An 18,285-nucleotide genomic window follows, 5' to 3' on the forward strand; every position below is an offset into this window, starting at 1 on the left:
TTTGGATACAGTTAGAAAGTAATATTATTCATAATACTTCAGGATTATTTAATTTCTCAATCTTTTCAAATTATTTATTAATATGCAAAAAATAAGTCGACTTTTTAAAAATTTATTTCAGATTTTAAAGGAGAAAAAATATAGTTCACCTGATGATTATGCGAGACTTTATCAAGAGTTATCAGATAAAGAATTAAGAGAATATAATGACAGTGAAGAGCAGATAAATGTAAGTGGTTATGATTTTTAGTCTAAAATAGAGGCAGATTTTGATGAAGAAACTATAGAAACAGATATGAACAACAATGAAGATTACTTTACTAAACTATTACACAAAGGTAAAATAAGTAAAGAAAATGAAGCAAGTGAAATCTACAAATGGGAAAAAAATCTCTGATCAAAAGTAAGTATTCAAAAATTTCACAGAAAAATATTTTGAAGACATTGTCATTGTTAAACGAAAATGATTTTGCAGATGAATTATCTGCATTTTTCAAAATTATTGATGTAGAAATGATCAATTTGATAATTTGCAATATAAACAAATACTGAGTATAGCCGTAATAACAGAATTGGCAAAGAATACTACAGATTCATCACAAAAAATTCCACTAGAGATGAAATTATGGCAGAATGTTATATCTGTTAGGCTAACAAGGTAAATCCATATGAATTGGAAAACAATGGCACAAGTATTGAACTTCAGGCCATTAAGTCTCTAAATAGATATCAATTTCTTCTCAACATTATTCGGTTTGATGATAAAAGTACAAGAAATTTAAAAAGAAAAAAAAAGACAAGTTTGGCCGAATAAGAGATTTTTTAGATGCTTTTTGTACAGCACTGTAAAGAATCCTATCACCAGGTGAACAAGTTACTATCGATGAGAAACTAGAGCCATTTTGTGGTATGCAATATATACCGTAGAAACTTGCTAAATACAGAATAAAGATGTTTGCACTCATTGATGCAAAGACTTTTTACACTAACAATCTTGAAGTATATTGCTTGACAGTCCATATCATGTTTTAAATATGCCTTTTGGCATAGTTTACAGATTGATTTCTCATTTAATAGAATCATGGAGAAATTAACAACCGATAACTAGTATGGCAATTACTCCTATGCAAAGTCTCTACTAAGTGATAAAATTACCTTAATAGGAACAATAAGTTCAAATAAAAAGGAAATTCCACACAAATTTTTTCCTCCAAAATCAAGATAAGTTGGCTTTACACTTCTTGGATTTCAAAAAGACATAATTCTTCCCTCATATGTACCAAAGAGAAATAAATCTGCTACAATCTTCAGTACAATGCATGATGATACAAGTATTGACAATGAAACAGGTAAACCATGTGTAATTCTTGATTATAATCAAACAAAACATGGTGTGGATCTAGTTGATCAACTAGGAACTATACTATCTCATGATTTGCTCACACTGTAAAATTTTCAGTTGAAAAAAAAACCAAATGAAACAAATAGATTTTATATATATAAATTGCCATGATCAGAACAGGTGTGTGTGATTATGGCAAAGCCTCGAGGGCTATCTGCCTAAGGGGAGGGATGCCTTCGTGGAGGACTTTCTAAGGGAAACTGGCTCGTATACACGTTACACATGGGGAAAACCATGAAAACGCCCATGCAGCCAGCCCGTTCGCGGGATTCGAACCTCGGACCGAACTACCAGTGTTCAGCGACTTTACCGCTCGGCCGCTGGTGGGCCCATGATCAGAACAATAATGAACAACATGATGTGTCCGAATAAAAAAAATTGCAAGTTTCCCTTTTTTGTCAAATGTATTTTATTCTTGAGTTTTCAATAAATCACATATAAAGTATCATTTTATACATTATAAATATCAATTTGATATAATTTAATGAAATAAATTTGATTAATTTATTTCATTGCTTAGCATGCATGTTATTTATTTAAATTATTTATTTACTAAAAATATGGCTTTATGACTGAGAAAATAACTGGCATATTATGTGCACCAACTGTGTAACTACATAATTTTTTACCACTTGAGTAACAAATTGTTAATTATATCTAGTTAAAAAGATAAGTCAGATAAGATTAATACTTTAACTATTAGCCTCTGGTAAGGCTTCAAACAGATCTTAAAATTTTACATATTATTCATCTCTTTCACAATTGTGTAAAATTAAAAATTATGATTGAAATTGGTAAATTTTCTTTCCGAATATATATCTTTTCTCTGTTTTAGGAAATGGCACCTCGGGAAGGTGGCTCTACAGAAATGCTGTTCGAATAACATATTCTAAATTTAAATTTATTTCAAGAAAATATATAAATTAATAAAAAAAAACTGCAAGGTTTGTAAAACCAGCATACAGCATTTGAAGAAATGTATGAATGCATAATTTCTGTAACACATTAATTTCTGTATGATTTATAAATATATACAGGTTATTTAAAAAAGAATAAGTTGATTTTACTTGTTACAAAAATGTATCATCCAGTACCAAACATGGAAAAGAAGAAAGATTATATTAAGATACATATTCCAATGATACAGTGCAATTTGTCTGATCCTGTCTTAAGGATATGTTCCTCAAATCAGGGTCAACTTTGCCACTAAATTGCTATAGCAATGCCTTCCATAAATGTTGTACAACAAGAATGTGGGTGGCACAAAACTCATTAATCTTTGATTCCAGTCAATTTATGTAAGATTCAAATAAAGAATGTCTGACGTAGCAAACTTTCAGATTTTTCTAATCAAGTACCATACTTTTTGTATTGTATAAAATAATAATTCTGAATGCAAGTAAAATTCCCTCCTCATTTTTTTAAACATCCAAAACTTCATCATATAGTAATATTGTCTTTAATTTAGCAAAAATAACTTACTACTTTGCACAATCAATCAACTGATATTCATTTGACCTTTCAAATGTAGATTGAACACCTTTATCTTTCCATAAAATCTCTGTGTGCTCATAAAATTCCTATAAGTAAAGAAAAGACATAAAACAAACAAACTGGAAAAAAAAATTTTTTTTAATACTTAAAAGTTAGCGCATTCCTTAATAGTTAATTATTTTATCAAGAATATCCCAGCTCATTTTTTGTTTGAAATCATATCTTTAATACATTAATATGAATTTACTAAGAATCCAAATTCCAAATAAACTGAATTCAGTACTTTATAGGTTTACAAATAATAAACTAACAGAGGTTTTTAACACATTTTTTTAAACATACTGTTTTTTAGATACTTGGTTTTTCAATAACTGAGCAATAGTTTGTTATGTCCTTCAATAAAAACCCATATAAAATTAGTCAGCAATAAAACAATCACTTACAGGAGGATAATCAAAATCAGGATTACTAGCCACATCCTGAATGTAGTCAACTCGCCATTGGTTTTCGGGATTTTCCAATGGCACTGGAGGAGATAATGTGCTCATTGCTCCAGTAATTGTCTGAAAATATTGCATAATGCACATTAAAAAATATTATGAAAAATAAAAACAATAATAATCTCATTATTTATGTTTCATTAAAAAAAGGTTATTCCATAAATCTCCTAATTTCCCTACTATTTCAAACATGCATCATCTAGATAAATAACATATTTGACATATGTTCCTCAATATCCATGAAATACATACCAAAGCACAAGCAAATTCCAGCAAAACGTTTAACAATATACTTACTAAAAAATATAATAAAGAACAAAACACTTATAAATCATAACCCCCCCCCATTTTCATTTAACTTGAAGAGACAAATGCCTTTGATATTAAAAGAGATTTTTAACCTTAAAAGAATACAGTTCATATAATGTGCCTTATGAAAAGACCAGCTTATCATTTAACATTTTTATTTTTTTAAGCAATTAATCAAATATAAAAACTACATGCATTCCCAATGATCAATCATGATATTATTCTATAACACATATTGCTGATCATAAGGCTAGGCATTAGTGGTTTAGGAGTGTTAATATTACAAGAAACACATATACAAGGACCCCCCCCCCCCAAAAAAAAAAAAAAAAATTCCACTAAAAGGTCCGAAAAGATTTAGAAACCCTTGAAGAACAAATATTAAAAATTTCATTTGATCACTAATAAAGCCATTAAAATCACACAAACAAGAAGTGAAAATTAAATTAAAGACCATTTGTGTATTTTGTTTTTCAATAATTTGAGTACAGAAGACATTTTTGGAAATAATTTGATTGTACTTTTTTTCATGCTAAAAAAATTAAAACTACAAACATAAAATTTAAAAACTGGCAGTACGTTTTATAAAACGAAAAGTAAATTATGTTTCTGAAGATGGCACGAATCAGTTACAACTTTGAATGAATAAAAGATGCTATACAGCTGGGATAGCAAATGTCATAATATAATTTCTTGACACTTCAACGATAAGTATTATTGTTTCCTCTACGTGAATTATGTGTCCTGACTAAATAAGCATTTTTGCAAGTTCATGCACAGAAAATATCAGTTGTAAACTTTGTGTGTAAATGACTCAGTGAAAAAATGGAAGCTATAACTTAATATAATGAAATCTTTTCTTTATTAACTATGACACATGTTTCTTAAATGAATACTACTTCTAAATATAGCCACTACAATCCTGCAGTCACCGTTTTGTTTGCATGCTGAGTACCTACATCTGTTTTGTCTACTGCAGGTCATATGACCTAGTGTTTGAATACCACTAGGTTAGAGCATTTAAAGATGACATACTAATGTTCATGACGAGAAGGGATGAGGGCGACCATCTGTTATCACTGAAGACTTGCTGTCAAAAGTTGATGCAAAAGTTCCAGAAAACAGACATTTTACTATTTCATCATTAAGTGATGAGTTTCCTCAAGTTTCAAGAAGTACTTCATGGAACTGTGGCAAAATGCTTAATAGGAAATTTGTTCATGTGGAAATTTATTTCAAATACTGAATGAGATACACAACACCAATTGTGTAGCCAGCGCTTTGACTTTCCTTCAGCAGCCTTCACTGGGGTGTATACACTGGCTTAGTGTTTTGCTAAGACAATAGCACTTTGGGAATACTGAAACATGAGCCTGGCAGTTTTAGAACTCATGGAAAGACTGGACTAAGGAGGATTGGCTTAAGTTTCTAAATTGGTGGTATCAGGAGCAACGCAGCAGCTACTGAATTCTGTGCAATTCTCCAGGGTGGGATGTCCTGTGTAGTACTGTCAGGAGCTTTCCTTGACGACCATGTTTGTTATTTTTTTTTTTTAAATTTTATTTTATTTAAAGCTTGAATACCAAACTGCAAAAATTTTTCTACTGAATCATTTACTTTTCAGAATGGTTTGAAGAGTGGAACGGCCATTAGTCCTTTTTTAATTTTATGAGCAATCATGAAAATAAAAGCCTCTAGTTGTGAACAATTTAGAAAGATAAAATGAGAAGCAATGATTCTAACTCAAGACCAAAGCTAAAAGACAAACAATCAGGGAACTAGTGTTCAGACTATCACTGTTCTTACAACGATATGCAACTCCTAAGGAAGGGATTAAAAAAATTAAGTGTTGTGGTCTTTTTTGTTAAATCAAACAAGTTAAATTAACTTTCAATAGCTAATTTAATTTGAAATCAACATCAAAGTGATTACTTCAAAAAGCTGTAACAATTACAACAATTTTGGATAAATTACACACAATAAAAACAGAAAATATACAAAATGAAATTCATAATGCAAATTTTAGAGCATCCTAATTACTACGTGAATTGCAGCAAAGTAAAAATGTTTGTATTGCATTATGTATACAGGAACTAAGAAGCAAAAAATAATTCAAGAAATTGAATTTCTATACCAAGGCATGCAAATAAAGGTAAATAATTTTTATTTTTTTAAAATAAGCATATAACATACTTAATCAAAATAACTTAAGGAGATTTTACACTGACAAATTAAATATTAATGACCAGTGATCTATAGCTCTACCCGACGAGACAGCTCCTGACCTAAGCTGTCCTGTAGGACAACGAACAGGATGATGCCGTCAGTGAACTACAACAGCGGTTCTTATATTGTGTGTAGCAACATCTTGGGATGCCACAAAATATTCAAATATTTTCATGGAAATAATATTTAGACTTCGTTTTTTCAGAATCTGAGCACTGATCCGCTAGTCCAGTAACAGGAATAGACTACATACAAATCATATTTTTTTTTTTTTAAATACCTATCAGTTTATAAATTTGTTCGAAAATTACTTTCAAATAGTTAATAATGATAAGTTGTATAAATTCAAGACCTTTTCAGAGCCCAAGTTCGATGTGATTTCAAAACTAAATCATACAAAACCGCTTCACGACAATACAATGAAGACATAATTTAACAGCATGGAACTGACCAAGTTCTGGATATCATTAAATGATAAGAATCCATATGCGACTTCATGTTTATACATAATGAATTTTCCTCTGTTTTTGAAATAAAAAGGAAGGATCATAAGAAAATTAGTGTGCAAAAGGAAAACAGTGTGACTACATCCAGTTTAATTCCAAGATTTCAAAAGAAATGCAATGAAAAAAGCTTTATCTTCCCTACTAATAATGATTTATTTATTCAAAATACGTGGAACTTATTTCATGCATCTTATACATTATTATTTCGAAGTTATTATTATGATCAAACACTATCAACTGCTAGAATGTCTAATTTAGGGCACCATGGGAAAAAATCTGGTACATTCAGCATTGCTAACTAAAAATGCTTGGGAACCAATAAACTGCAGCGAACCCTCTCTAAACTATCTACATATTCAGGTGACAGTGTAGGTAGTTCTTTACAAGATATGCACGCTTTTCTTTACATTTTCAGAAATACTTCTGATGACTCCAACGTATGTGTGGTGAATTGAGCCCGATAAGAAAAACCATTATTATTATTTGATCGACATCTGGAAGTAATACCACACACTCTTACATTCCTTTGAAAAGTATCTGCCCTAGATTCATGGTCATTCACAGCATATAAGCCCATGATTACAAAGCCGCACATTCACCACAGTTACAGATGTGCAAAATTTGTAGGACTCTTGAATAACAATAAAGTATCATAATATGTTATGGCATTTTCAATGAATGCATATGAATCTGGTGAATGCCATATAGGTATCACTTCCCAGAGTTCTATGTTGTCACAGTGAAATTTAACACAGGAGGAATTATGATGTGGACTTGTTTTCTTGGTTTTTATGCTTCAAATCCTGAATGTTGAGGTGCACAAAGCATTAGTGGACAATTTTGTGCTCTCACCTATGGCAAAAATTCAGGACTGGCCCAGGCATTTTGCTGCCCCATGCAATCTCTGCAGGTCCTAAATTCTACTGCCTAGAATATGAAAATTTTCCTGCGACTGAATTTTACCTTCCTGAAATTTAAAAAAAAAAAAAAAAAAATTGCTGCTGGTTGCTTTTGCCTGGAGAAATTGCACTGGTGCTGATCATTTTCAATATGGCACTTCACCTGTTCATAAATCAAAAGCCTCAAATAATCTGAGGAAAATGGAATTGAATAAACTCAAGTGGCCAGCCCAGAGGCATGAGTTGAAGCATCAACTGAAAGACAAACCAAACTGCCCTAAAACAGTTCACCAAGTTGTAAAACTACTGAAAGAAAATACCTGAAGACTATCAAATGTTAGTGGAAAATCTTTGAAGCTGTGACAATAGACCTATGATTACACTAGTACCAAACCAACTTCAGTTAAGCATTTTTTTTTTTTTTTTTTTTTCCTTTTGTCATTAAGGACAACACAAAATATGTGTCACAAAATAAGTTCTAGCTTAAGCACAATAGAAAAATAAACAGAAAAAACTGAGAACCTGAAATAAATTTTTTAATTTCCATGCTTATTTCAATTTAAAGTAATAGTAAAAAATTTTAACTCTATTCATACACTTCCATATGCAAATTACATATAATTGTCATTTTCATAACATAATACCCAATTCTTAGAAGAAATTTTTATAACTTACCAGTATAGCATCCCTTATATTTTTCTTTATGTCTTCTATTTTCTGTTTTCGCTCACTGCAAATATTTTTACAATTAAAATATTTTTGCTTTAACTACAACAGTAAATTATTATATCAATATATGCAGTACCTTCAAAGAATCTAATATTTATTTACAGAAGGTTTAATACTAAATTTTTTCATAAAATATACTATTCTTAAGCAAGTTCAAAGGTACTCATTACATGACTATTCTGAATTAATTTTAATCTAAGTAAAAAGTGCAATTTTGAAATTTACTTTTAATGTTTGATGTGCAGTAACATCATTTGCAATACTGAAATGCTGTCTGTCAAACTCTCCCCACTGAAATTTTCTTTTTGCTCATGTGTCAATAGTAAAAGAGTTCGATATAAGAAATATACGTTAGAATTTGTTTTCAAAGAAAAAACTCGTTATCATTTTATTCTTGTTATCTCATTAATTAATTTATTTGAAGAAGTTTGTTCCCTACAGTATACTGTCAAACCATTTATCCGCAATTAAGGACACTACAGTATACTGTCAAACTATTTATCCTTAATCAAGGAATTTATAAATTGGTGGACTGAGGTCAAGATTTACTGACTGTGATTAAATATCTACAAACAGAATATTGAAACAGCATTGGAGACATTAACAATTGTTAGAGCAAGTCTAAAAATTCCTCCTTTTTGGAAACCCGACCACAAAATATGATTTATGTAGTCAGTTCGATCAAAGCAGGGACAACACTGTCACAAGTTGCTGATAACCCAATCAAACCAAAAGAAATATCTGGCCTTAAAAAGAGGCTTAGCGAAATTTTTGTCAATTCTCAATCGCAGAAACTCGGAAAGTTCCAACCAAACTTGAACTGGCTGACGGAAAATCACCATGACTTTTCTGCGATATGCATAACTTGGCAATGGAGCAAATGCTGGGTGAATTTTTTAAAACGTTGTGGATGCAATGACTACCACTTAACTCTCTGAGTACCATGGCCAGCTTTATCGGTCATGAGGTTTTTTGTTACTTGGTATATATTAGCTCATAATTTACAATATTTTGTTTTTGTACTTTCTTTAATAATATAAATGTCATCTTGATAAATGTCAGTTTATGAAAATAGAGCCTAAAATAAGTAAATGCATAAAAAATTAAGCTAATAAAGGCTTTTTAAATACAGGTCTTCATGACAGATCCAAAAACCTGAGCTTCTCAGAGGGTTAATATGAGGAGCATTATGTCTGTAAGCAATAATGATTTGTCTAAACTATTTACAACGGTTGACAAGATATGGAAATTAAATCCAAATTCACCTCAGTTAGCTCAAACTGTTTCGCCACCATCTGCTAACAATATTGCCCAAGACTTACAGAAACAGATATCAGACTTAGCATTGCAGTAGATGTAGAAATTGCAGTCCACAAAGATGAAGATGCATATCAAATTCAAGAAAACTTTCCAAAAAATAAGTGACACAAATAATTGTTATTTTCACTAATGCTTTGGCAAGAATGCTTACAAGTGCATATCATCATTTAAATATCATGGTTTGGAACAGGAAATCTGAATCCCTGGCTCAGACAGCCCAGACCGTAACAACAAATGCATCAGATTTCAGCATGGGTGCCGTGATCCACCAACTATATAATGGTGAAAAACAAATTGCTAAGCTTTTTCTCTTGATCCCTATCATCAATGCATAAAAAGTACAGTGCTTATAATTAAGAATGACTTGCAATCTACCTAGCCATAAAGCATTTTAAACACATTCTGGGAGGATGATCATTTACCATCTTCAATGATCATACACCTATCACCTTTGCCTTACAAAATTTAGATAAAGCCTCTCGAAGACAAGTCCAGCAACTGAACTACATTGCTGAATTTGTTAATGACTTACAATACATTTCTGGAGAAGAAAACATCGTAGCAGACACATTATTGAAAACTGAAGCTATCGCAAATCCAACTAATTGAATTTACAGTATACTTCCAATTGAATATACAGTTGCTGGAGATTGCCAGGAGGATAAAGACCTCAAGATTCCTTAATCAAATTCCAGTGGAACACTTCACAGTTCTGAAAGTTTCCACAAAAATACTCGTACAACTCTTCACAGTATTACAGAGTACAATCAGTATTTACACTTCAAACTACTAAGAACATTAAACACAAAGCAATGCAAAGCCTATCCAAAGAGGGAGGCTCTCAAGGAGATATCTCAATACTCTGGACTCGCACTGAACTGAGAAACTGATCCTCCCCACAATCTGATGGAGTTTTCCCTCTGGCTGAGAAATCGTTAGTACCTTCCATTTCTCAAAACTACTGGAAGATATAAGAGAGCTTGATACAGGTGCAGTTACTTATATGATTAAATACAATACCCATTACAGATATATATGGACTGGAGTGAAATGTTGCCAAGTTTGGCAACTTTTGACGATTTCTCTCCAAATCTGGTAACTAGTCGCCAAAACCATCACCAGTTTCACTATAGCTCATCAATTCAGTGAGATAGCCATTTACTTAATGTTAAATAGACTTGCCCCCTGTATCTTTTATGACAAAACTTCGCTTCTTTAGATTTTCATGTTACATTACACTACCCAAAATACATATATATATATATATAATTTCACATTTCACTAAAATAATTCATACATGTACAAATTTGTAGCAATATTTTTCTGTATACATAACTTATCCCATCTTGGAATTTGCACAACAATGAAGCTGGTGACAAAAATATTTACTTGGCCTGGAATAAGGACAGACAGTCAACTGTGGACTACAACATGCTTGGCATGCCAATGAGCAAAGGTTCACAAATATACCCATGCCCCAGCTGCTGAACTCAAAGTTCCAAATGAATGCTTCAATCACCTTAAACTGCTGGTCTTTTGCGCATCGGATTCCATCGCAAATTCCTTTTCTGCGACTTTGATTTCCAAATTTGGAACACCAGACAAGGCAACATCTGACCAAAGTCCACAGTTTAAAATCCTTGAGCAAATATCTAGGTTTCAAAGCTAACACAACTATAGCTCATTACTCACAATCTAATTGTTTAATCGAATGCCAGCATCCAATATTGAAAATGAATTGATTCCAATATGAATTGGAAGTTGATCTGTCAGCACTATCCTTATCTTCAGGACATATATTTTTATTTTATTTGGCTTATAATTCCTTACTAAATGTAGTATTTCATCTCGATGTACTCCGTCTTTGATATGATTTAAATCAAATTCCTCGTCATTATAATTTGTTTCCGATAGTGAAGAAAGTGACACAGAAGTTATTGAAAATGAAAAAATTTTGATTGACAAATTAGTCAGTATTCTTGACACAGCAATTATAGGACTTGAACAGCGGAACTTTGTAACTGAACAAGAAATTATGTCTGTTTATAGAATTAAAGAGAAAGTATTATCACATAAAACGAAGCAACTTAAACAACTTACATTAAAAGAAATGTTTAATAAAGTAAACAAATAAATATTAAGCTTTTTTTTTGTAAATTTTGATACCCTTTAGATCATAATTGTTCTTTATTTCATAAACTACGGTTTCATATTTTTAATTTTATAATTTCTGCATGCCATCTTACTAGATTTAAACTGATGAGATCATAATACGGAAAAATCAATAATCTGGAATCGCCGAAGTCCCGACGAGTTAACAACTTTTGACTGTACACATTTATGCAGATTCTGCATTGTTTAATTTCTTTAAATACAATACAGGGCTCTAATATTTGGTGGCAACAATTTAAAAAGTGGTTCTCTTTATATAGTGAATCAATGACAAAGCCAAAATGAAATTAATAGCCTTTCTAGGCAAATTGTTCCTTTGGGGGGAAAAAAAATCAGACTTGTGAAGCCGATAACACTTCAAAATCTCATAACTTCCTAGCAACAATGATCCTTCTTAAGACATCAGCCCTAGAAACACATGATCTGGTTGAAAAGTGAGACTTCCTGCACATCTGAAAGACTATGAGGTATAACACTTTTAATGAAAAGTTGATGCGAAGCGATATAATTTGCAATACTGAAACGCCATCTGTCAAAAGTCACACAGCAATTTTCTTTTTGTTCAAGTAAAAGAGTTTCATATACAAAATAAACATCAGAATTTATTTTCAGAGAAGAAACTTATTATCATTTTTACTCTTTTTTTTTTTTTTTTTTTTTTTTTTTTTTTTTTTTTTTGTTCAGAAATTTATTTGAAGAAGTTTGTCCTCTAGAGTATACTGTTAAAACATTTGTCCTTAATCAATGAACCTATAATATATATATTAATGAGAAAAATCAAAAATTAAGAAAACAAATAGTAAACAATTGTATGTAGTCAAAACTAGTCAATCACTATCTAAAAGATACAAATATGGGAAGTTTAATTCAAGAAACTATTCCTTTTTTTATCTTTTTCCTACTTTTAAAAGAAACAATATTTTAAAATTTTGTGTCAATTACATGTCAGCAGATTTAGCAACCGTAAGCTTAATGTTGGGGGGGGGGAGGATTTTTAAAAATTTCCTTATCATTGAATTTAATTTTAATGATAGAAAATATCATTAAAAACCTTTAATTTAGGAATTGGTGAAAAATTATTACAGAAAATAATTGTTATGCATTTACGAATATCATTCTTTCATTAATTTTGGAGAAAGAATTCCTCATTTCTATTCAAGAACTATATAAAAATAAGGAATAACTAGATCACTTTTACTATTATCTTTAATTATAACAAAACATAAGCACTTTTTCAAATTTTAGATACAATATCATTCGTGAAAAATAAAAATTTTGCTTATTATAGCATGTATACGGGCATATGCTCCTTTTTGTGCGTGTGAATTCTCTGAATCATTAAATATTTCGTCATAAGAAACGGAACTACATTTGTATGGCTACTAGATTAAAATAGTGGTGAACTATAAAAATTACACATTACCATGCAGCACTCACATTTTTGTCCAGCTGTGAAAACATGGAACAAAAGCAAACTACGCATCATATAGTAGTAATATGATAATCAAAATCCTTATGGCCTATATTTCAAATTAATAAACAGCAGAGGTAAAGTTCATACCTTGTATTTTCATTCTTTCCTCGGAAAAATGTTGAGTATTTATTTGGCAAAGCAAAACTAAATTTACACTTACATATTTCAGATAACCCAACAAAAAGTTAAATAATACTCTAATGAAAGAAACAATTTTGCTTTCAAGAATTCTTTCATCTTTTTTAATTTCTTGAAACAACTCAAGAGCTAGTGCAGTCAACTAGAAATCTATAATCTACCTAATTCTCCATTATTAAATTCATTAATAGATAGTAATAAAAAAGATAGTAATAATTATGCTTGGCAAGAGGCCAAACATTTTTCCTCCATATCAGAAATGCATGTAGAATTAGACACACTTAACTGAAAATAACATCCCTCCAAACGTGAAACAATTCACGACTATAATTAGAGGGGTACATTTGGGGGGATCAGCACTTCATCCTCTGGTAGATTACGAAAGTCTTAAACGTTACAAAGTACATACCATTACAAAAAGTAAAGCAATATCTTTTTTCATTGAAATACAACATTCTGCACACAGATGGCACTGATCAACATTCCTATTTGTTCATCTTATTCCTCCCATAATTTCTCTAACTCATCATTGTTACGGTTTTCAAAATCTGACGCACATATATCAACATGTTATAACTCTTTTAGTTTTGGCGATTTTATTTTTATTTATTTATTTATTTATTTATTTTTGTTAATAACATTATTGTTTTATTTAAATTTTAATTTGACAAACGTAAGCATTTTATATATGAAGAGGAAATAATGGAATTCTTAAGAAAATACGAAGTAAAGTAGTAGCTAAAATATTTAATGAAGATGACAGCAAATGACCGACAAAAGTGAGCTAATGCTTAGTAATAACGGTTATTCTAAACAGAAATTTCTAAAACTTAGTAAGCTGTGAAAAAATGCAGACACATAACAAAAAAAAATCCTAAGGCAATATGTTACAAGCATTTCTGCAAAAGCTGAAGCATTTTTAAAAATAGTTAATCTCCATATAATTGATAAAATAGTTCAATTTACACAAACAAAAACATCCCCAAAAGATTGAATACACTTTTTTATCAGAATGATACTGCAAAGAATCTGAGTGGATTTATGGCTTTGTTAGAGCTGCTTTATTTAAAAGCCCATTATATTAGAGAGCTTTGATTGGTTAATTATGTTCAACCAATAATAATAATAATTAACAGTAGTAATGAGCTATATGTCGCCCAGACGGTATAGTATACGTCTACTACGGTACCGAAAGGCCTGGGTTCGAATCCCGAAGAAGACGTGGATGTTTGTAAATGTATAGTGTCGGTGTGGCATGGCGGCATTCTAAATACGCAGCAAGCTAAAAGTCCTCTTGTGTGGACAGGTGGAAGGGGGAATGGGTCGGAGGCCCCCGATCAAGGGTGCTCTCTCTCAAAAGTGGAGATGGAAAATAGAAGTCCAACCTCTCTTTGGAGTAGGCTCTGGCAACCATTGTTCCATGTGATATGAACAAGAAAACCACAATAACAACGAGCTATATAAAATTTTTATTTTTACATCGTTGCATACATTTTGATGAATTAGAAAAAATGATGAAAAAATTTTATTTGGGATTCATTCATAAAAAAGGCCAGCCAGTCTGAGCAGTTTACACCATGTCAACACTCTCATCAATGGTACATAAGCAATGCCATTTCCCTGCTGGATTGTTAGTATATTCACTGATCGCATAGCCATAAGTGACAGTAGAGCTTTCAGAATTAAATGAAATCAATGGACTCATTGAATTATGATCCAGAGCGTTAGAATTGCTCGATTATGTCAAAAGGTAAGCCTACACAAGTCCTTTAGAGAGATATTAGCTCATATTTACATTATACATGAGGAGGGGGCAAAATTTCATATAGTCAACAGATTCAAATTTGGAAACAAAGGGTGAATCACAACATTAACATGCAGTAGCCACAGATAGTTGTTGATTTGTCTTGTTGCCCCTGTTGTTCAATGCTTTTGGGTGTTTTAACAGAGGCTTGATTCTGGAGACATCTATGGATCAAATCTGAAGTGAAATGAGAGTCTCGCACTGACCCTTTTGAGGACAGAACCTGGGTCCCAGTCATGAGAGCGAAATAATGTACCTCATCATCACAAAAGAGCTCTTCGATGGCTAGTTCAAGTAATTCACTACTTTCAAAGTTGCTAACGCCAGCTGGCTCTGCACATTTTGTCAGTATGCCATTACTGGGCCTACTGACGCAAACAAATTGCTATATATACACAGTACAAAGTCCGAGATCTGGATGTCCAATATCTGGAATGATCCAAAACCTGGACTTCAAGGTTACAGCCGAAAACATTGCGGCAAAAACATCGCAGACGAAAACATCATGGAGAAAACAACGCAAGGCGAAAACGTCATGCTACAAAACGTCGTGGGAGAAAACATCGCAGATCTAAAACATCGTGGTACAAAACATCGTCGTCGAAAATAAAGCGCTTCAAAAACTTCGCAGTTTAAAAACATCGTCGTCAAAAATATTGTGGTAAAAAATAAAGTATCTACAAATTATCGCATGACGATAACATCGCAAACATGCTTTTTTCAGGCTTTAATAACTATACATGGATATTCCCGTAATGATTTGTGAGCACAAGATGGAAAGAAGGATAATTTTTACTTTCATATTTTTTATTAATCAATAAATTTTTGCTGAGAAAATAAAAAAGAAACTTAAGCATAGAAAATTAATGCAACTTATAGCATTGAATAGAATTTTAAACCGACATAGTTAACTAACAAAGGCCATTAATAAATCATTTTTTGTAAAGTTTTCACTGGTAATTTTTCATGAAAAGTATAATCTATAAGTTGCATTTAGTTTTCTATGCTTAAGTTTCCTTCTTACTTTTTCAGCAAAAATTTATTAGTTAATAAAAAAAATGTGAAAGTAAAAATTATCCTTCTTTACATCTTGCGCTCACAAATCATGGGAATATCCATTTACAATTATTAAAACCTGAAAAAAGCATATCTGCGATGTTATCGTCATGCGATGATTTGTAGATACTTTATTTTTTTACCACGATATTTTCGACGACGATGTTTTTAAACTGCGAAGTTTTTTAACTGCTTTATTTTCGACAACGATATTTTGTACCGAGATGTTTTAGAACTGCGATGTTTTCTCCCACGATGTTTTGTAGCACGACGTTTTCGCATTGCGTTGTTTTCTCCGCGATGTTATCGGCGGACACCGGACTTCAAAGACATCAACAATTGTTTTTAAGAATTTTTTCGTATGCTTTAAGCATGCACATTTGATTTCCCCCTCATAATAAACTGCGGAGGTTCCGATTCTTAATTCCACTTCGGCATTACATAAAATACCTTGTTATTCAAGAAACTACCATTTTAGCATAAATTTGTGTGATCAATAATTTGGCTCGGTAGCTGCACATCAGCTTAGCATACATCTCAAACCGAAACATTCTACATAGAAACATCGTTGAAACTACTAATATTTCATGTCCCTGACACTAACCTAACAAATCATTATTTATTATATTTTGCTTTCATCATTGCATGTTTATCAACACATGATAACTTGAGTAATGACTTATGCAGCAATGCCAAAATATCTTTTTTTTAGTAGTAACTGAACAGCAAAAATTATGGTAACCTTTTATGTTGACATTACGCTTGGCGATGATTACACGTTTAAGGTAGTTAAATGCACTAAGAAATGTTAACGAAGAAAAATTTAACAATTTCTTTCCATTATGCTAAAAATAGATTTTGTTAATGATACTCATAGACCAAAAGAATACATTCAGTGCTATTTAAATTAATAACTGATTTGATATTCACATAAACCAGCACCAGAGCTCGTATATCAGCATTGGGCGGCAGAATTTAGGCAAGACTAAATTTTTGGAATTCACAGAAGCACCGAGCAACAAGGATGATAAAAATTTGGGAATTTAAGGAAAGCACTGGGATCTAAAATTTAAGGGCGACAAAAATGTAGAACTGAGGGAGGCACTCCATAGCAGAATTTGGGACACCCAGAGACTGCATTAGGTGGGAAGATAGCTAGCGCTGGGCATTGATAAGCCGTAAGTATATGTGCAAATTTATTTAGTCGAGACTCAGCTAAGCCTTAAACATTTGCAAAAAAATAGGTGTAAGTATAATAAATAACTAAATTAATACAATTCAGACTTAACTGATTTAATGCACAATAGAAGGAAGACAAAATTGAGCAAAAGAAATTGTCTTTTATTGCCAATCTCATTATACATAACTGATACTGTATAGCAGACGTATTAAGCTAGGCTAAAATTATACTCTACCGATTCCAAGAAATTTCAGTTAATACAGCATATTTCCCTATTCCTGAACTTTCTGATTTGATCCAGCTTATTATTTTTTGCAGGCTATTATTATTATAGCAATTTTATGAAAATTAAAGTTTCAACTTTTGATTATGTCGAAAAGAGTTTCCAATTCTGCAGCTGCAACAGTATTTACAAAGTGAAAGCATATTTTGATGTCCATAACACAAAAAGTGGAATTGCTGCAAAAAATGGATTATACGTATATTTGTTTCAAAATTAGGCAAGGAGTATGGCATTGGAAAGTCAACTGTATAAGACATAACAGAAAAAGAAATGAATTTTTTGTGATTCCAACACCCTACTTGCAATGAATAACAGAAATATTATTCACTATGCTAAAAGGGATGATCATGACAAAGTGATGATTGAATGGGTCATACAGTGTTGCAGCCATTAACGTGTCCAATGGCTCAAAGCAAAATATTTCATAAAGAAATGAACTTAAAAAACTGAGTGCACATGTTCGACAGATTGGTTAACCAAACTTTTAAATCGTTGTGGTATAATCAGGACTGGATTTATATTTCACGAGATCCTAAACTATTTGAGATATGAGCCCTTTATGACGGATATGAGACTTTCCCCTCCCTTTAATAAAAGATATAATACAATTTTTGAAGGTGGATTCAAGAAAGTGGGGGCTTTAAGCTATAACTTGTGCAGCTTATATGTAAATCTGGCACTGGGTATAATGCAGTTAAAAATTTCAGGTGAAAAAGCTTCAACTGAACTCAGTAACAGTGAAATGTTATCTCACAGACAAATTTACAATGCTTATGAAACTGGTCTTTTCTGG

At 31.7% G+C, this 18,285-nt stretch overlaps 1 protein-coding gene across 1 annotated transcript in view; it reads right to left on the reverse strand.

Moving 5' to 3' along the window:
• The window catches only part of Galphas (G protein alpha s subunit), a 70,760-nt gene that overhangs the window by 39,491 nt on the left and 12,984 nt on the right, over positions 1-18,285 (reverse strand). The window contains exons 3-5 of the mRNA XM_035377914.2: positions 8,012-8,066; positions 3,340-3,459; positions 2,885-2,982 (exon numbers count right to left, since the gene is read on the reverse strand). Of these exons, the coding sequence (XP_035233805.1) occupies positions 2,885-2,982; positions 3,340-3,459; positions 8,012-8,066 (273 nt within the window). The remainder of the gene's footprint in view (positions 1-2,884; positions 2,983-3,339; positions 3,460-8,011; positions 8,067-18,285) is intronic.

The sequence above is a fragment of the Stegodyphus dumicola genome, chromosome 2, assembly GCF_044657685.1.
Source record: "Stegodyphus dumicola isolate Sdum_Otavi_A_Nest chromosome 2, ASM4465768v1".
Lineage (NCBI taxonomy): Eukaryota > Metazoa > Arthropoda > Arachnida > Araneae > Eresidae > Stegodyphus > Stegodyphus dumicola.